Raw genomic sequence first — 21201 nt, 5'->3', positions numbered from 1 at the left:
TCATGAAAAGGTATTTTTATCAAGCCAAACCTGGACGACGACGACGACGATGGCGATGACGGTAACGACGGCGACTCTCCGCGCTTGGCAGCGTACGAGTCGCTGCTGAGCTGATAATTGCTCGCGCGTCGCCTGTCCATCCTGAACGGAGGGAAACGCTCGCGGTAACAACGGCTCGCACTGTGCCAGAGCTTACGCACGTAACCGGTACCGTGGACGTGGACGACACGGAGGGCCGCGCCGAGCTCGTGAATCGCCTCCCGCAGGTAACCGAGAACGTGATACGCGTGCGGCGACAGCAGACTGTCGTTGACGAGCAGGGAGTAGCACGCGTACACCACCAGAAGCAAGGTGAACGCCAGCGCCAGGATAGCGCCCCAGGCGTTGTATATCAGCACGCACCCACACGTCACACTTAACAACACCACGGCGCCGCGACTACCGAGATCCCACATAGTACTGCCTCTAAGCGGATAACCTCTTAACCTCCCCATGTTTGAAAAGAGCACACTCACCGCAGCCGTCGGAACGTTGCCACGAACGGTGAGATCATCGATATATTAGCTAACTTTCTTTACTTTGACATTTTTTTTTCTTTAACTGCTCTTGCCTTTTCCTCGCCTTTTCTTCTCGTTCCAAGCGTTTCCTTTCTTTTTCAGCTTCGATGATACTGACGTTTACGTGTACGGTACTGGGGACATGCAGGCGTTTTGCTGTGTCTAACCTCGACCATCGAATAAATAAAAAAAATGACAGTTTTTGACTAATTTTTTTTTTCGAATATGGCAATCAAATTGTAACAAACCATTTAGCGCTTTGGTATTTATTTAGAATAGCTACTGCACCTCAAATATCGATGAAATTAGGCTTAATCAATTCGTTTTTGCATAAAACGAAAGAATCTGGCAGAAAAATGCGGCGGTCTGCCCTGCGAAGCGAGATATTTAGCGTTAAAGTTGACGACTCTCAGGTTATGAAACCTGTCATACCGACGCGATGTAGCGACTGTGGTAGCGACAGAAACATGCCCCGCGACCACATGCGCATGCTCCGTGGCCACATGTGTAGCGACATACCTTAACGCGCTCAACTTCAGATCGTTATTTACAACCTCCAAATCAACTTATTATTTACAATGTCGTATTCAGTCGAGCAAATAAATAGTAATCCATGGCTCGCGGTACAAGATGTTGTTGGCGATGCGAAGACATGGCCCAAATTTATTCGCAAGATGTTTTGGGACAAAAATTTCAAGGATCACAATAGAATGATCATTGTAAATTTTGCAATTTTAAATCACATTTCCGAAGATTTTTTGCATGATATTTTAAGTTTCACATTGAAAAATGCATACACAGAGGAGAGGAAGCGGAATATTAAGGATAGATTCCGTTATTTAAATCACGAGGTAATTGTTTTGATTTTAATTGATAACTATATTTTCAAATAAGTATTATTGTGTTTTTTATACTTTGTAGGAATTCGGGCAAATTCGACGCAGCAATGTATATAGCTACAGCGTTTATTTGCAGGAAATGTTAGATCTAAATTTCAATCCAATTAATAAATAATAAAAATTAATGTATACTTCTGAAGTTTGTGGTTTCGGTAAAAACACTTTAATACAAAGTAATGTATTTCAAATATAAAATTATCATTTATTCAAATAAAAAAAATATAAATATAAAATATCTAATATATATATATAACATGGTATTGTAATGCAACAAATATTAAAATATGTCAGATTTCGCAACGCGGAGTATCGAACATTAATTGTAGGAATTGCGGATGTTGCAACACAGTTTCTTGTTGTTCCGATGTCGAAACGTGTCTCCAAATGTATTTACTCTGTTTGCTCGGCCTCGACAGTAGACAATGGAGGATACATCTGGGCGATAACGTCGAAGAAGATTTTTATTCTCTCAGCCCTAGGATGAGCGTGTTTGAATAGAAATTCGAATAAATATCCCTCGACATGGTGCGATCGAGTCCCGTACTTTGGAATATTTGCTCGAACTTCTCTCCAAACACGCTCGATATGCTGAGTATGGGCGCCTGTAAATTAAGATATATTTATTTTAACATATAGGTATTTGTAACTATATATTCATATCGTTAACGTTTTACCACAAGGTTTCCCGTTACTTACCAGTATCTGGATCGACGAAGTTGTAAGTGTGATTGACTGTCAGATGTTGGAAGCCCTCATTGTTAAGACAATTATAGGATTTCCAACAATCTGAAACAATCGTTGTTCCTGGCATGATCCACTCCTTAATGCATGCCAGGAGCGTTTTTTCCGTTCGATCCTCTACTGGCACAATAAAAATTTTCTTCGACTCTCGCTCGTATCCTCCAAATATCCAATTGCTTTTCAAAAGGCGACCACGGTTGTATTTACGATGGCCGATTTTTGCCTCGTCGATTTCAACGGTGCGTCCTGGACCTCCAAGTTTCTCGCTGCACTTATCGGCCCAGTACGCACAGACCTGTAAATATCAAAAATAATAATAATATATGTAGATATATAAAATTAGTGCACAATATTAAAATATATTACCTCGCGACAAAAACTGAACCAGTCGACAACCGTGGTGGAAGAAATGCCAAGTTCTTCCTCGAGGTCTTCCTGTCGAGGAGGGCGTAGCATTAGGAAACTCGCTATAATCTTACAAATTGTAGCGAGTTCCAAATTGCTATTCCCAAACCAAGTGCCTACTTTGGCACTTTTAAAAAAATTACATGCCTTAGAGACACGTTTCTTTTTTGAGGACATTGCTGCGGAATATCTTCTTTGACATCGAAACAACAATGTCCGTTTATCAATAGTTAATTCCACACCACAATTCCCACAATTAATTTTCGATGGCAACACACCGTGTTGAATTAGAAAATTTACTAATTCTTCTTTATTCGCCATTAACTGTATGAATTCGAAAAACAGCATTTTATCGAAATAATTACTTTTATCGCGATTCTTATAGGACGGTTGCACGCAGTGCATACGACACATAACAATCATAATAGTGGCGCGCTTCACTTGTTTAAAATTTCGCGAGCTACATTCCGTCGGTATGACAGATTTCATAACATGTCAAGTCGTCAAATATGTACTTTTCGTATACCAACTATTCTCTGCTTTACAAATTATTTCTGCTACAGATATTATGCGTCGAAGTTAACGAAACAGAAATAATTTGTTAAAGCAGAGAATAGTTGGTATATGAAAAGTACATATTTATATACCAACTATTTATTGTACATATAAATATGTACTTTTCATACCCCAACTATTCTCTGCTTTAACAAATTATTTAACAAATAGTTTGTTAAAGCAGAGAATAGTTGGTATATGAAAGTACATATTTATATACCAACTATTCATTGTAAATATAAATATGTACTTTCCATATACCAACTATTCTCTGCTTTAACAAATTATTTAACAAATAATTTGTTAAAGCAGAGAATAGTTCGTATATAAAAAGTACATATTTATATTTATGCATTATAAGTATGCATACGTTTCAAATTCGCGCACTTTTGCATGCGCGTGCGGACACGGAGCATGCGCATGTGGCCACAGAGCTGACAGAGCATGCGCATGTGGCCGCGGGGCATGTTCATGTCGCTACCACAGTCGCTACATCTCGTCGGTATGACAGGTTTCATAACCTGAGAGTCGTCAACTTTAACGTTAAATATCTCGCTTCGTTGGGCAGACCGCCGCATATTTCTGCCAGATTCTTTCGTTTTATGCAAAAACGAATCGATTAAGCCTAATTTCATCGATATTTGAGGTGCAGTAGCTATTCTAAATAAATACCGCGCTTGGATTATTCCTTACAAAAGGATTTTGAACGAAATACGGACTATTTAGGCGACCGACAATTCCTAACCTCACTCTTAAGAATACGCGTGGATGGTGACGTGCGGCAAGAAATGCGAAAAAAAATATATTTAACTATTGTACTTACTCTGCACGTTATAATTCTTTTGTACTGCACGAATTCCTGAATTTTTCCACTGCACTAATGAACGTGTTGTTGAATCAGCAGCCTCGTAAACAACGTTTCACGTCAAAAAGGTCGGTAGGGGGAACATGGTCGGCCATGGGGACATTTACCTTACCTATTGTCACGCGATTCGGCCCGCGAGGCCGCCAAAAGTACCGGCTCCGCCCCGTGCGAACCGCGGAAACAAGCGAATCGGCACCTTACCCCGCACCGCCCGCGACACGTCACTCATCCGTCGCAATCATACGCTCAGCCCAGCCGGCAGCTGGTGCCACCTCGCGAGAACTTGTAGATCCGCGTGCAGTCCTATTGTATATACGCTTTGTAAATCCGCGTGCAATCACACTGTACATACGCTTTTATAAACCCGCGTGCAATCACACTGTACCTACGCTTGCACCACCCGCAGCTTCATGTGCATGTATTTCTGTACACCCGCTTACCGCTCATTGTAATAAACGTTTCATTTATATTATACGAGTCGGTTCGTTTTGCCACTACCCGCCTCGCTTCTGTTCCTCCGCGCCTCTTTCGAACCTAGACCCGCCGCGAGCTAGATCCGCGCTTCGAAGACAGGTTGTTTTAAAATATTATAATATTTATAAAGAAAAAGTGTATAGTATACATGTGAGCGCGTATATATATAGATTTTCTAAGATTTTCATGAAAGTTTCGGTTTCGATTTCAGATTTGGACTTTTATAAAATATTATCGTAAATAATTTTAAAAGGCATACAAAGGCGCAATATGTTCTTTTGCGATATTATAGGCAAATAAATGTATTAAATAATACAAAAAAATGTATAGCCGGGAGATGTTGAGAATAATAATTATAAATATTAAAAAGTCTCTGATATTGTAGTAAGAAGTTTACATCAAACTAAAACAATGTACTATTTGTTATAAAAATAACAAATAAAACTTAACTATTTATATAAATGTAACATATATAAATATAATATATATGTTACGGGAAATTTGATTAATTCGGGAATTATACATAATGGCCGGGCAAAATACATAATTCCCGCTTCTTTCGGGACATTTGAATAATAAAAGCAAAAATGTTTAAATTAATCAAATTTCCCGGTTATTATGCATATTTCCCAATGCTAAATGGTCATTTTGATAAATCACCTTATTTGAGTTGATTTTCTCGGCAATCTTAAGCCCCTTGCACAATAGGCGATAGCGATGCGAGGTGCCACATGAGTTTACAACTTTCCACGTGGAATATTATCTATTCATCTATAATATTATCTATTATTTTTTATTTTTTAAAAAAGAATTTGAAGATGTAGGTTAGAGTTTGAGGAGAAAGAATATCAAAGGTGCTCCTAATTAATAATGAGTGAGTTTGGTGAGAGGGGAATAGATTTTGAGCCCGCGCAAAGCGCGGGCGAAAAATCTAGTCTACATAAAGGTATAAACGGTTCGTTTAAAGGTTAAGCTTTGATAAATAATAACAATGACAGCAACAGTAACAATGAAAAATATGTATCAGAAACGTACATATAGATATGTTTTCTATTAATTGTATGTACATAACATGTTTTGTTTACGGTGTCAATTTTCTTACTTTTGGCCAAGTTTTGAATGCTTTGCGCCATTTTGTTTTTTACAAATTTAACACCGGATTCGTAATTAGCGACCCCAAAAACTTAAAGAAATTAATTTTCAGTCAGATCGAGCAAGTATTTAATGATTTCATCCGCCATATTGAAGCCGCCATTTTGTTTTTTACAAATTCAACATCGGATTCGTAATTAGCGACCTCGAAAGCATAAACCTACTAATTTTTGTGCAATTCTGATGATTCCTCGACTTATGGCCACGTTTTGGCCGAAATTCCCCACTGTGCGTCGCGTAAATGAGTCACGGTCGGTCTCGCTCCGCGCGTACTTGGCGCAAGACACTACCGTGTCTCTTGATATATATTATTTACATATTTTTGATGACGTATAAGTTATAAAGATGTGTTTTAAGATTTTAACTCTCTTCTTCCTTCCTGTTTTTATTATATTAAAACCCTTTTATAAAATAAAGCATTTGTCTAATTTCTTCAACAATTATATAAAATATAAAGAATATGTTGAATATACAGAAATTAAAAAAATACGCAAAATATTTATGATATGTAATTCAAAATATCAAGAATATGTATAAAATATACAAAATGCATACCATATGCTAATAATAAAAATTATATCTATAGCTTGTTTTTCTTATATTTTATAAATTATTTAAATATTATTTGTTCTGAAGTATTTAATAAAACATTAAAATCACCTGTAATTCGACGATCAAATAGAGGCAGTTTCTCGACAATGTTAGTATCCACTAAAGAAGACTCCAAGAATTTTGCGCTCATAGCTTTAAACTTTAACAAAGCCTTGCCGAGATCGGAACAGATATAAACAAATTCTTTTGCAGGCAATTCCTCGCACTGGTAAATTTTTGATATCTTATAAATTTTTGCCACATATAAAAGCTCTTCCAAAGTCGAAACATACAGAAGACCTTTATCTGTTATTTAAAAAAAGTCTAGATAAAACACCTTTCTACTAATACTTTATTTTTTCACAAAATTCTCAAATAAAAATCGGATTTAATATGATCAAACTTTGAAAGTGTAGTTGGAAAATAAAATATGCAATTTATATAAAATATTATTTTCCTTTTTGTTAAACATAAATAATTAACACTAAAACTACCGAAGGTTAACCTCCCGGGAAAAAATACCTTTTATTTGTTCATATGATAAACATGGCGATAAGGGGACCCACTTCCAATGACCTTGAATTTGACATATATTGTCAAGGGCACCCTCCCTAGTAACATGCAAGTGATTTTAGTCGGGGGTCGCTTTTTATTAAAAAGTTATTAACAAATAAAGTTTGAAAAATATAGCAGCTATTTTGAGTATTGGAAGGCATTAAAGGACGTCTTATCCATCGGACATCCGTGTGCTGTCTGGGGCGCGTCAACTAACCTATGTAGGTTAGTGACGCGCTTTAAACACTTAAATACTTTTAAAGCACGTCACTAATCTATAGCCGAAGACGTGTCCTAAAATCAGTGAGGAGGCCCTCCACCACCTATTTGTGTACTGTTTATACACATGTGTATAATACATGTGTATTGTGACGTTGCGGTCCGCCGCTTCGTGGCAGCGCCCCGCCGCCGTCACAAGGCGCGGAAATTCGCGCCCAGGGACGAGCCAGAGAGGCGACAACGAGATCTCCAAGGGCCGAAAAATTAATATCGTTTTCGCAATCTGACTCTTATTTTATTTTTTTATGTAATTGTAATACGCGCGGCGCCTCACTCACACCACGACGAATCTTCAAGAAAGTACCCGTAACGGAAGGGGCTCGGGAGGATCAAGGACCGAGGAGGGGTGGCGAAAACGGAAACCACTGGGATCCCGGGCGGCGAGAGCAACGCGGCAGGCGTGCGGCGCGTGAGGCAGCGATGGACAAGGCCGCCGATAGCGGGGCCCCAGGCGCCTGGGGAAAACCCGGCCTCAGCAATTTGCCTCCACGAAGTACCGGCCCGCGGGGCGGCTGATCACCGCCCCGAGGTCAAACCGGAGGCACACCGGCCGGCCAGAACAAAGTCCAGTCCGCTGCCCAGGGACAAATTGAAAAAGTCGCTACGCCGCCAAGGGACCGTTGCGCGCCCCCGAAGGATCCCCCTTACGACGATCCTGCGTTGAGATATCGCGCGAGCTTGCAAGCTCGCTCCCGATTGGTCGGCGCACCCCTACAGAAGGGGGTGCCACATGCCACATCGATTCCGCAATCGAGCGGATTTAGCGAGACACTCTCTGGTCGTCCGTCGGCGAGTCCGAACGTTCTAAGTAAGATTCGCGATAGCCGCCCCGAGTCGGGAGAATCTGTTACGCTGCAACGATCCTTGGTAAGAGGTGACGGCGAAAAGTCCTACGAGAAGGCATCGCATCGGTGAGGTTGCCCGCAAGTAATACCGACATGTAAAGCCACGACGCCGCCCTCCGGTGCGCGCTCTCGTTCAGGAAAACGTTTGTAATATCGCGACACGTACGGTTCCTCGAGACCGATCGAATGGCGATTGACAGCGAGAGCGAAGGGCCTCGGGATGGTATCGTGGCCGCGGAATCATGATAAAGACGTGATAGTGAGCCTCTGGAGATCGCGATAGATTCGTTGGCGAAATCCGGTAATGCGAGTCCGTTTTCGTGTAATGTCCGCGTTCGTGGTTGCGTCTCGCGCACACGGTGTTCACGGCGTATCGGATTACCAAATATTACTTATGTTGGAATGTCGTCCGCGTCGGCACATTAATCGCGTCAACATGCCGTTCATGTTGGCTAATTGCAGTAGGGTATTATTCGTGTTAGGATAGTTATGTTCGGATGCGTTGCTTCGGTAATTGCGTGTGAGAATTAGCCGTGCTGGCTGGAGAACGTTATTCGCGTGGTTTACTCGATTCTCGCGATAGGCTCATGGCTTTCATGACTGCGTGCTATTATTGATCCGTGTTTTTCCTCGCGTTAGTTCTAACATTTCGCGTCATGCCGAGTACCTCGGCGTATCGTTCTTCGCGTTCGAAAATCACTGGAGACAGTGTACCGCATTCGATCTGAATGACTGGCGTTAACTTTAGTTATTTCGTACGTTAGATTAAGTCCGTATTTTCGCGTTAGTTATTGTATTCTGCGTCTTGCGATCGCGCCGAAAGTTATCTCGCGTTATTGCGTTGCGTTCGGTCCTCATTACGTTGGGACATGGCTTGCGCCACGATTCCTACTTGCGTTAGCTTAAGATAATTGGCGACAGAATTCTCGTGCGACTCTATACATGGCGTTCACGCGCTCCGAGCGTGACGTACCGTCCCCTCGCGATCTTCCTGTGAGACCATATTCTTTATTTCCCTGATTATTTCGCGTTTACTGTTGATGTTCCATATTAATCATAAGTTTCATTCTACTGTATTTCTCTAATCTAATCACAGCGCATTCTGCGCGTTTACTATACAATAACGTAATACTCCGTTCATTTCTGGCGTCTGCGCTACCACTATTTTTGTTGTTTTATTTCTGACGCCCGCGTGATTGATTATTTGATTTGTCCGATTGACTGAAGCCGAATTGGCATTTATTGTTTCACCCGAGAATTACTAAAGAATAAATGTTATTCTTGACTTGTTAATCGCTTGAGTTCGTGGCCTTATTTACTGTGTGTCACCCCGCCGAATATCGCGCTGCCCTTCATCAACCCCGCCCACAGCCCTTAGGTCGAGCTAGCCGATTCCTCGCACATCCACACATTTCGTCTTGCGTCTCGTTTTGGTTTTCTTTTGCGATTTCGCGGACGCAAATTTACGCGTCTGGCGCCCAACAGCAAAATCGTTTCGTGGAGTGTCTGAGGTGCGAGGGAATCGTCGGAGAGGCCTATCACCTTTCTCTCCTTTTCTCCTTTTGATCCGGCACACGTCCCGGAGCGGTCCGGGAGTGCAAAAAGCCGTGACAGTATATATAATACATCCCAGTAAGCAAAAAATCATTATTACAATGTTATTGCAACGATATTCTAGAACTTGTAATGTTGTTAAATATGTAGTTCTTAATGTTGTATAGAACATCATTATGAACATACTTTGACCACGATTCCGAAATTTCAGTAATGTTGAAATGGGAGTGCCATAACGTTGCAAATAACATTTTGCTAAGGTTTTTCTATCATTCCTGTAATGTTTTTAAGATAAAAATTTAAACGAACTATCAACTTTATTACAATATTATATTAAGATTACCGTAATATTAATTCTAACATTTATTTAAAGTTATTATTGATATTTTATTTTCATTTCAGGGAGTATGTATTTATTTTCAATAAAATGCACTACACTAATTACCATAAAAAAGTAGTTTTATTTATATGAACAAATATATACATATACATATATAGGTTTTATTATGAGATTTATTTCGTGTGCCAATTATTTCTGCAAATTATCTCCGCCAATTATCTCAGAAAGTATTGATCCTAGGAAAGGATCCTAGGAAGGGATTTTTGAAGTCAGCCTTCGGATAAGGGAAATTAAGGTGCCTTCTAACTCTTCTTTAGGCAATGCGATACAGGTGCTCTAGTTTAATATAACTCTTTTACTATTTTTTTCCAAACTCTTATTCTTTCCTTTTAAACAGATTATTAATCTTTCCGGATCTTTACCAAACAGTTGCTGAAAAATAAGAATTTCTCATTCAACTTCAGAAATATTAGTAACATCTTCAGTGATTTAGTCTATGTATCAAAATATATTATGTCTGTTAAGTTAGCACCCCTCCCCCTCCGCAAAAAAGCAGAATAACACATATGTAGAAATTAAATGCTCTTTATGTGCTAATTATGTGTTCTATTCACGATTTTTGTGCTCGAACGGTTTCGTGGGAAATTGCAATTGAAAGTGGGGATGCTGGCTTAACGTAAACTAGCACCCCTACTCATTAAAATTATATTATAAAATAAAATACTCAATATAGTAGAATTATGTGCTTTTTATGTGCTTTCAAATGCCTCAAACAAAATTAGTTTATCTGTAATAGTTTGTAAAAAAAAAATCTATATACTACTGATATAAGAGTAAAGTATCAGTTAAAATACAGAAAGCAAAATAATTTTTGTCTTAAAATGTATCTTGATTAATGTGTTCTCGAAATATGCACAATGAAATTTTCGTGCTTATCCCCTTTGACCGACCCGAACGTGAACACCCCATACGTACAAGAATAAAGTACCAGTTAAAATACAGATAGCGAATTGGTTTTAGTCTTACAATATTCCTCAATTTATGTGCTCTCAAAATATGCACAATGAGATTTCTGTGCTCATCTCTTTCGACCGACCCGAACGTGAACACCCCATACGTACAAGAGTAAAGTACCAGTTAAAATACAGATAGCGAATTGGTTTTAGTCTTAAAATATTTCTCAATTTATGTGCTTTCAAAATATGCACAATGAGATTTCTGTGCTCATCCCCTTCGGCCGACCCAAACGTGAGCACCCCATACGTATAAGAGTAAAGTACCAGTTAAAATATAGATAGCGAATTGGTTTTAGTCTTAAAATGTTCCTCAATTTATGTGTTTTCAAAATAAACAAAATAAGATTTTTGTTTTGGTTAATGTATTGATTAACTTGTTCAATAAGATTTAAGAAAAATTTTTAAACGTAGTATTTTTTACATAAATTTTGTTATATGTAAAATTGTTAGCAAAACGTGGGATAGTTATCAGTATCAAATATTTGATAGGGAGTAGATGAAAGAAGTACATGCAAGAATAGATAGGAAGAATTGAGGTATACAAGTAAAATATAATTTTGTATATAAGTAATATAATTATATTAATATTTATAAAATTAAATATATGTATTTGTATACATTTTTAAAGTTATTTAATATGAGTTATGAGTAAGTATTGCAAAGTTGCTAAATATTAAAGAGAATTTGTTGAGGTATTAAAGGTAGAGTGGACTGTATTCACTGGATTTCACTTTTAGGGTCGATTCAGACACAGCCGTGACGTATACCTATTGTCGGTATACGTCACGGTAGGATACCTATTGTCTTCATCCTTGTCTAATGTTGTCTCCATCCTTGTCTGATGTTTCTGTTTCGTGCACGGTATGGATACGGCACGGCTGTGTCTGAATCGACCCTTATTGCGTGAGACCGTTACGATACGTACAATGCGCTTCAACGTCTTTTCGCCATCTTATCTTCTTCCTTCCTCGCGCACGCGCAGTTACACAACCGTCATAGAGTCAACGGGCGCTAGAGGCGCTACAGCCAACCGCGATCAAACCGCCGTTGCGACGCGACCAAATTACAAAAATTATACAAACTCAACAGAATTTTTCACTGAGATTCTGAACAATATATAAATATATATAAGTAAACATATGTTTAACTAATTTTTAACATTCCCTTTCTAATAATAGAAATAAAATGTAATTTTCAAAATTAGTTATTCTTTAGTAAACTTTAATTTGTATTTATATAGAATCTCTTGTGTATTGTTTTTCATGATAATATTACATGAATGATAGTGCAGTTCACGCTACAATTGCGCGACTAATACTTGAAGGATATATTTGTTTTATGATGTATAAAAGAATATGGTAATAGAATATTTAGATATTACATACCCTAAGAGCAAAAAGTCGACTTGAAGTCGGCGAATGTCTCAAAAAACGCCGACTAAAAGTCGACTTTCCATCATGACGGGAAGTCGACTTTTCGTCATGACGGGAAGTCAACTTCTTGTCATGACGGAAAGTCGACTTTTAGTCGGCGTTTTTTGAGACATTCGCCGACTTCAAGTCGACTTCAAGTCGACTTTTGTCCTTAAAAAAATCGACTTCTCTGCCAAGTCAGTTTTGGCAGAAGTCGACTTCAAGTCGACTTCCCGCTAACTTTTAAAGTCGATAAAATAAACAGCCGCGTACATACGTCTGGAGGTCGGTTGTGTATCTTGAAACGAGGTGAAAATGACAAAAGTTAACAAATTTTATTAGATTTTGATAAATAAAATCGTAGATGCGCTAATGAATTTTTTCACTTTTGTAATTTTTACCTCATTATTTCAAGATACACAATCGACCCTTTGCTGGAAGGCTAAAACTGATGCATTTCGATTTTTTTTCATATATAAAATAATTTAATTATCTAAAAGAGTGTATAATTACAATCCTAATGTTTTATTCTTAATTACAAAGGCGGCCACTGTGTGCCGTCATATCTGTGCCACTTCTGCGTGCGCGGATTCCGGCAGCCACTTCTTGTAAGCTGACAACAAAACTAAAATTATAAATATATAATATCCACAGACTTTTATACTAGACCATTAAAATCTATGGACGCACTGCTGAAAAGCTGATGCGAGTGCAAGGTGCAAGTGTTAGTGAAGGGTGCGGCCATATTGAATTAACAATAAGTCACTATCGGGTGTTCAGCTGCATGATGTGCGTTTATCTGCATTCGTTATTACAGTACATAACGAAGCAGGCGAATGTTTTTGTGTTAAATATTTGTACATGTTATCAATAAGTTTGTAAGTCATGCCTTCAACATGTAGCGTACTTGAATGCCGAAATCGAACCACTACTCCTGTAGTATTAAACCCTTTCTTTTGGACATTCTGTATATGTCAGACTATTGTATAGAAATCTTGTATAAAACCACTTGTATAGAATCTGTAGTATAGCATATCTTGACTAAAATCAACATGGCAGCAAGCATCACGAGATGCCTGTCAGCGGTCTAGTATTGTATAGAAGTCTATGATAATATCTAAATATTATTTTATAAATTAAAATCTCACATTATTCATCCGAACCCCAGATTTCTAGCAGTTTATATTTAGACACGACTCTCTGCGACTGCAGCGTTTGTACTATGTATGTACTTGCTTGAGTGCGTGGTATCAACCTGAAAAAATCGTATTGAATTGATGTAATCTATTCGATGAATCAACGTGAAATCGAAAGGAGATAGAATAACGATTTACCTAGTCCATGACTTGGTGATGCTCCCAGGTGTCGTCAGCAGCGACTGAACAAATCGTTTCAGCTTAGGGCACACTTGACCCTCCAAGAAGAAATACGCGAACCACTTGAAACCGTCCACAGATGCTTTATATCCATCGATGGTAGTGCCCATCCGGCCTTTCCAAATGTACCAGACACGCGGCAAATGATCTTCCCGGTTCCTTAATTATATCTATAAATGAGAATAATATTCGATCATAATGAAGATTAATATATTTATATAAATAAATAGGAAAAACATTATAAAGCAACAATTGTGATAAAAATACCTTGGCGGTGGATCAACCAATGGTTCACTAAGATGGCATAGCATGGAAGCGAATTTCGGCAATCATTCGGGTTCTATCGCCGTGACACCTCGCATATACATCTTATTCGTTTCGTACACCTCTTTATAAACCACCTATTCCGGGCTGATTTTCCGTAGAACGCACGAAGAATGCATGAACACAGGTCCCTCCATTTCTGATGGTGTTCTGAAAGATTGTTCATAATGGAGAGGTCGCATTCAATAGGTCTTAATTATCGATGATAATTAATAACACACCAAACCTAACCTGTAAGCAGGTTTCCACTTGGCCTTATCCTGATCCTCTTTTAGATCTGTTATACCTGCAAGAACTATCTGGCGCAGCAATTTCGCTTCCATGTCGGTTGGTAACGGCATTCTGTAACAATTCTTGTTGTAGACAACCGTCTCAAACATATTGCAACATACATACAGTCAAATTCCAGTATTCTGATCTAATCGAGGAAGTCAACGGGAAGACAATGATGACGACGACGACGACGTTTCGTGGCGGTGGTTGATAGCGCGGCGCTTTTCGACGTCTTATCGTGTCCTGTCTCGCGGCATGTATTTCTTGCACTCGCGTAAACTTTAATTTGCTCCTCCATCCTCCTCGAGATTCGCCGCCATATTGATGATGCATGACGCGCCGCTTGACTGTTTTCCGTCTTTTTATAGTCGACTATTTAAAAGTCGACTTTTAGTCGACTTTCCGTCATTTTTAGAAGTCGACTTATAAAAGTCGACGGAAAATCGACTTTTATAAGTCGACCATTTAAAAGTCGACTTTTAGTCGACTTTCCGCCATTTTTAAAAGTTAACTAGAAGTCGACTTATAAAAGTCGACGGAAAGTTGACTTTTATATAAGTCGACTATTCAGAAGTCGACTTTTAGTCGACTTTCCGCCATTTTTAGAAGTCGACTTTTAGTCGACTTTCCGCCATTTTTAGAAGCCGACTAGAAGTCGACTTATAAAAGTCGACTTACCGTCGACTTTCCGTCAACTGTGCTCTTAGAGTATATATAATTATGTTTATTAAAAAAATTTGTATCAAAAAATTACATTGACAAAAAAATTAATGTGATTTTTATGCTTTTAAAATCATTGTGCATATTTCGGGAGCACATAAATTGAGGAATATTTTAAGACTAAAACCAATTCGCTACCTGTATTTTAACTGGTTAGGTACTCTTGTACGTATAGGGTACTCACGTTCGGGTCGGTCGAAGGGGATAAGCACGAAAATTTCATTGTGCATATTTCGAGAACACATTAATCGAGAAATATTTTAAGACAAGAATTATTTCGCTTTCTGTATTTTAACTGATACTTTACTCTTATATCAGTAGTATATAGATCTTTTTTTGCGTATATTTTTTAAACTATTACAGATAGACTAATTTTGTTTGAGGCATTTGAAAGCACATAAAAAGCACATAATTCTAGCATATTGAGTTTTTTTTATTTTATATGTAATTTTAATGAGTGGGGGTGCTAGCTTACTTTAAGCCAACACCCCCAGTTTCAATTGCAATTTCCCACGAAACCGCTCGAACACAAAAATCGTGAATAGAGCACATAATTAACACATAAAAAGCACTTAATTTCTGCATATGTGTTATTCCGGTTTTTTATGGGGGGTGCTAACTTAACAAACATAAATACATTATGTTACTTTTTTACCTTTTAAGATTTTTTTCTTTTTTTACGGATGTTTGCAAATCTAAGCCATTCCATTATAGAGTGTTCCAAGTCTTTTTCTGTATTACAAGGGATTGGCGTCTAATAGCCTCTAAAACAAGAAGAATTCAATATAGTTTAGATAAGAAAAAGGTTGTAATTTAATATATACATAATTTAATTATAATAAGCAGTTTTACTTACGACTTGTGTAAAAGCTTCTTGGTCATCTTTTAGCATTTCTAGTATCTTGTACAGAATTTTCCTTATAATATATTGTTCACTGATGTTTATCTTAGCCAGGGTCAAATTTTTCAAATGGTGGTTTTTTGAATTTGATACAACAATTGATCCCATATGTTAAGACATATTCATTGCCCTGTACATATAAAATATGCTTACAATAATATATTTATATACTTTAGAGTGTGATAGCACATATATGTGAAAAAAATATAGAAATAAATAAAAAGTCAGTTTTGGTCTTGTTTGTACTGATCGTTTGTTACATCTATCAACTTTATACTAATTTTATACTAAATTACTCTTACAGTGATACATGCAAACGATGATGTATTAAAGCCGTACAATACTTCAACAAATCGTCTTCATGCATAGTGTACCAGCTTTATACATTATTATTTACATATTTCGCCAAATTTTAAGGTTATTTTATAGAAAGTTACACTGTTTGGTACCATTGAAATAATAGCCTTGACGAACCTTGATGATATTTTTAATGTCCAAGGACAAATCTATTATAGAACGTAAAAAAATTAATTGATATTTCCTCTCTTTTGTAAATCTCTCTTGTAAATCGGAAAATGAATCCTACATCACCAGCTACTATTCATAGCACAAATAATTATAGCACGTATGGTTAATTGAATTCTTATCATTAATATACAACTTTTAGAATATAATAGTTACTTATTACTTATATATAAATATGCTGTAAATAAAGAGCACTCCGCACTTCTCGATTGACACACGTGTATACGTACTCACGCATCGTATGTAGGACAATCATGTACATCATGGCTGTCTCGATGAGCGTTGCTCACAATATAAAACGATAACATTATAACAACAGGAAATTAATATACTACCAACGTTATTTCTGAGTCCAAATTACAAGGAATTTTTAACTGTTGCATTGATCTCAAATAAATGTCAAAGTAACATTTGAAAAATATTTTCTGTAACGTTTTCAAAATATTTTAACATTCAAAAAAATCATATTACAAAATAATATTTTTCAAATATGTGTATAATATTATTAAAAAACGTTTAAAAAATACACATAAAGTCAATATTTCTAAACGTTAATTTAATGTTCCTTGCTTACTGGAATGTGTATAGTACATGTGTATAAACAGTACACAAATAGGCGGGAGAGGGGCTCCGCCGCAGGGCTTCCCCCGCATAATAAAACTAAACAAACTCCCAGCGTGATACCTAACTGCTTGAATCATATGTGTGAATATTTGTGGCGATATACAATAAACGAGCTTGTAAAGCGCGCCACGAATCCATGTGACAACTTGTCTTGCGTGAAAAGTGTATCCGTGAACTATTTCGACATATATATTAATCATTTATGCCTTCCAATACTCAAAATAGCTGCTATATTTTTCAAACTTTATTTGTTAATAACTTTTTAATAAAAAGCGACCCCCGACTAAAATCACCTGCATGTTACTCGGGAGGGTGTCCTTGACAATATATGTTAAATTCAAGGTCATCGGAAGTGGGTACCCTTAACGCCATGTTTATCCTCACATAGCATGCATATCAAAAAGACGTCCAGAAGATATCCCGAAGATATATTATATATCTTTGGAATATCTTCTGGACGTCTTTTTGATATGCATGCTACGTGGGAAGGCTCTCTTGATTAAATCAAAGTACAGGGAAAGAGGCAATAAGAGCCGGCGCGGTAAATAAGGCGCAAGATTGTATATATTCTCATTGTAAGTAACTCACAATGTTCACTATTATATTGATGCGAACCGTAAATGAAGTGTGCCACCCCGTATGTACGCAGGTATCATGCAATATAGTGGAAATGACAAATGCAACATGGCCCTCCTGGCCTTCCAACTTGGGAGTGCGTTGCTTGCCTGCATCGGAGCACACATCTGACTGACCGCAAAATTGAGTGAAGAAAGAGCGTATGCGAGTAATTTAGCCTGTTGACCGCGTTATTATATTTAATTTTTTTAATGTTTTAATTTTGTTTTTCTGTGACTACGTACACAGTGCGCTGAAGATGACCAGAAAAAATAATCGAAACGTTCGCGAACTTTTTATGTATTGACGGTTAAAAGAATATATACAATCTTGCGCCTTATTTACCGCGCCGGCTCTTATTGCCTCTTTCCCTGTACTTTGATTCTATTTGAAATATTACACCTTTCATCAATATTTCAGAAATATTTCACGACCGTCTCTGTAACATTTCTGCAACGTTTCAATGTCCGGAATCATTTTAAATGCAACCTTACTGAAAGATTTCGGCAATATTTCGATAATATTATTGAAATATTTCCTAAATATATCTACGTAATATTGCAGAAACACTTCAGAGATATTTCAAATACATTTCACACTGAGAAAAATATTTTGTATTAGCAAACAAAATTTTATTACGGACGCAAAAACTATTTGTTGATATGTGAAAAATGAAATATTTTGTTACCAGAACAAAACAATTACATAAAAATAATATATCAACCCACTCGGCATGTTATATTACTGAAATATTGAAATGTTCAGAAATGGTGCAGAAATATTTTATTTACATTTTATTTGTAACTGTGCATCTTAAATATTTTAGAATGTACCTGCATCATGTTTTTTATAATACTGCATTAACAATATTTCTGAAATCTTTTTTTTTTTTTTAGTGCATCCGAGAAATTGCAGATACATTTTAAAAATATGCAATACAGAGTGTCTTAAAATTATCGCTATTTTTCTTGATAGCAGATTTATTCAAAAAAATAACGCGTGCAATGTAAACGTAATAATACTTTTATCATGTATCAGAAATGTTTCTAAATTATTGCATCTGCAATATTTCTTCTGTAATATTGCAGAAATTCACTGCCTGCAATTAAATTTTTCATTACCTACGCAATCTTTCAAAAATTTTTCAGAAATATTTTAAATGCAATGTTGCGTTTCATATGTTACAAAAATATTATTCGTGTTATGTAAATGTAATATTACTTCTATAATGTTTAGAAATATTTCTGAAATATTGCATCTGCTACATTTGTTTGCAATATTACAGAGGCTTGCAAATATTGCAAACATGTTTCTAAAAGATTTCAGATATATTGTTAATGCAATATTATAAAAAAATATGATGCAGGTACATTTCATTTGCAGAAGTATTTCAAATGCACAGTTACAATTGAAATCTGAATGAAATATTTCTGAACTGTTTTCAAACATTTCAATATTTCAGCAATATAACATACCAAGTAGGTATATATTATACGTTCTCTTGGATTTATCAAAGGTCTAAATCTAAAAGAATACTTCAAATCACAGAGCGCTCACTGAACTGCTTTCTCTGCTAAGCATAACTTAAAATTTTTAATCGAGCGGAGGTTGCAATTGACGCGAAGCAATTCCCTTCGCGATTTGCTTTTAATCGCAACGCTATATCATGTGGAGGTGTTTATTAAGATTAACCCTTAAAGCGCACATGGGGTGTAGGATACCCCACTCCGAACTTTGTGCTCTGATAAGTCCCATTAAAATGTCTTTTTCAATAATTTTTTAAACAATGTTAATTTTAAGAAATCGCTATAACTTTTGTTTATCCTTAAAATACATGACTTTAACTTTATTCAGAAATTTTTATGCAATAAAATATTCAATAGCGTCGTTACATACTTAAAGACACTGGGGTATCTCATACCCCCAGTGCGCTTTACGTAATTTTTCGGAGGTGTGCGCTTTAAGGGTTAAAGCTTATTGCATAAAATATATGTTATAACAATATGGGTTGATTCATGTGATGTGTTATTGTGCAATCTATATAAAAATGACACCATATTAAAATAAAATGTTCTTTTGTTGCAATAAAATATTTTTTGAAATTATAACTTTAAGTTTTATTAACATAAACTTTTCATTTATAAACCAAATTTATATAAAATATAAAGAACAAAAACATGTCCACAATATGATTTTAAAAGACGACTAAAAGATGTCTAATATTGGATATCTTTTAGTCATCTTATAAGTTTTGGCTATAAGGCGACATTTAGTGAGACATAAATCATCTTTTAGTCGACTTTAAGCTCTAACAAAAAGACATTTATGTTGAAAATTTGTCATCTTTTAGACACCTTTGGGATATCTTTGTGTTCTCTGGGAAACATACTTCAAAGATCGTATTACAGTATTTGTCTGTGTTTGAAATGTACAAGTTCGCGCAGAAACCTGAGCTCTAGAAATTATAGAAAAGGGAACGATACTTTACTTGTGGTTTAGTCGGTAAAGAGATTGTGTATTTTCGCAGTGGTTTGATTACAATCAGTAAAGTTATCAGAATAAATGTTTTATCAAGAACGTATAGAATAAACACAGAATCAGACAATATTGAATTATTCTTGCATAATCCTTTCTCATGCGTCATAAAAAGAAATTATTCTCTCATCAAGACTGAATTTAAGAGAACAGAAATCCGTTATTCTGATTCTCAACCAGATAAACCACCAAGTGATTTCAATCTTTGTTTCTGTTTCAAGAAAGGATCATACAAGTTAAGCATATAATTTCAAACGCAGGTTAAATAATTAGAGCAATATTATACAAAGCATATATGATTTAAGTACTGTGTCGATTGAGAGTTCATCGATCCTAATTCGTATATATATATATATATATATATATATATATCTCACTTAAAGTATAAGAAAAGGAACATATGCAACGTGAAGCATTCGAGAGAAGATTTAGGTTCTTATAAATATTATGTGAGATTCGGTAACTGCAATATAACGTTCTTTCTAGCTATCAATTGACACAGTAACTTATATGATATTTCAGATTATAAGTATTTTTAGTAAATAATATACATATGTTAATAATTGAAGAACGAACTAAATTAAAAGATAAGTAACTTTTCATGAGTAATATCGTGCTTCGTACACTTAAATAATTGGCAAATAGCCATAGGATAAATCGTAATATTCGTTAAGATAACAGCAATTATACGTGAAGATTCGATTCACGTGTGCATTGAGAACATAAGTTAACCAATTACATATTGAAATCAATGACTTTATTCGCGGGTTGCAACCATGTAAACGTGACTTTAATTCGACTGAGCTCAGACCGATAATTAATTCCGGAATATCTAGGAAGCGAGTTAGCTTGTCTGCGAGGAAGTAATCCGTCGCCCCGTGTTATGCGAGGATGCTATCCTTCGCCCCGTGCTTTCTCGAACTCTGTAATCAGACGATCGCATTTATGATAGAACGTTGCGTTCATCATAATCCGCTTGAGAGTTGCCGATCAATCTCGTAAGTGATCTCTGATTTACACGAGTTCGATATATTACCTGAAAGCATCCGCCGTCGTTGTCTTTGGATA

At 36.6% G+C, this 21201-nt stretch overlaps 1 protein-coding gene and 2 long non-coding RNA genes across 7 annotated transcripts; all 3 read right to left on the bottom strand.

The window, feature by feature from the left end:
• Positions 1–1846: 1846 nt before the first annotated feature.
• LOC139824220 (uncharacterized) lies at positions 1847–2653 on the bottom strand. The gene is made up of 3 exons (XM_071796720.1): positions 2564–2653; positions 2153–2492; positions 1847–2058 (listed from the first exon to the last, which is right to left on the bottom strand). Exons 1-3 carry the CDS (start codon positions 2651–2653, stop codon positions 1847–1849), a joined length of 642 nt encoding a protein of 213 aa, XP_071652821.1.
• A 7320-nt stretch (positions 2654–9973) lies between these two features.
• LOC139824240 (uncharacterized) lies at positions 9974–16604 on the bottom strand. The gene is made up of 4 exons (XR_011735051.1): positions 16309–16604; positions 15790–15964; positions 15589–15697; positions 9974–10244 (listed from the first exon to the last, which is right to left on the bottom strand). It is a non-coding gene; the product is annotated as an uncharacterized lncRNA (long non-coding RNA).
• LOC139824227 (uncharacterized) lies at positions 12655–14548 on the bottom strand. 5 transcript variants are annotated; one of them, XR_011735044.1, is made up of 6 exons: positions 14337–14548; positions 14172–14282; positions 13884–14090; positions 13575–13786; positions 13389–13495; positions 12667–13260 (listed from the first exon to the last, which is right to left on the bottom strand). It is a non-coding gene; the product is annotated as an uncharacterized lncRNA (long non-coding RNA). The 5 variants fall into 5 exon arrangements; XR_011735046.1 differs by having other exon boundaries at positions 12655–13495; positions 14162–14282; positions 14337–14547; XR_011735045.1 differs by having other exon boundaries at positions 12655–13495; positions 14167–14282; positions 14337–14547.
• Positions 16605–21201: the final 4597 nt, after the last annotated feature.

The sequence above is a fragment of the Temnothorax longispinosus genome, unplaced genomic scaffold, assembly GCF_030848805.1.
Source record: "Temnothorax longispinosus isolate EJ_2023e unplaced genomic scaffold, Tlon_JGU_v1 HiC_scaffold_30, whole genome shotgun sequence".
Lineage (NCBI taxonomy): Eukaryota > Metazoa > Arthropoda > Insecta > Hymenoptera > Formicidae > Temnothorax > Temnothorax longispinosus.
This window is presented reverse-complemented; position numbering and strand designations above follow the sequence as displayed.

Coding starts and splice junctions, on each gene's coding strand:
- LOC139824220 (XM_071796720.1), bottom strand. CDS start 2,653: ATGCTACGCCCTCCTCGACAGGAAGACCTCGAGGAAGAACTTGGCATT. Junction 2,493..2,563: donor GGTTCAGTTTTTGTCGCGAG/GTAATATATTTT, acceptor TGATATTTACAG/GTCTGTGCGTACTGGGCCGA. Junction 2,059..2,152: donor CTTCGTCGATCCAGATACTG/GTAAGTAACGGG, acceptor CTTAATTTACAG/GCGCCCATACTCAGCATATC.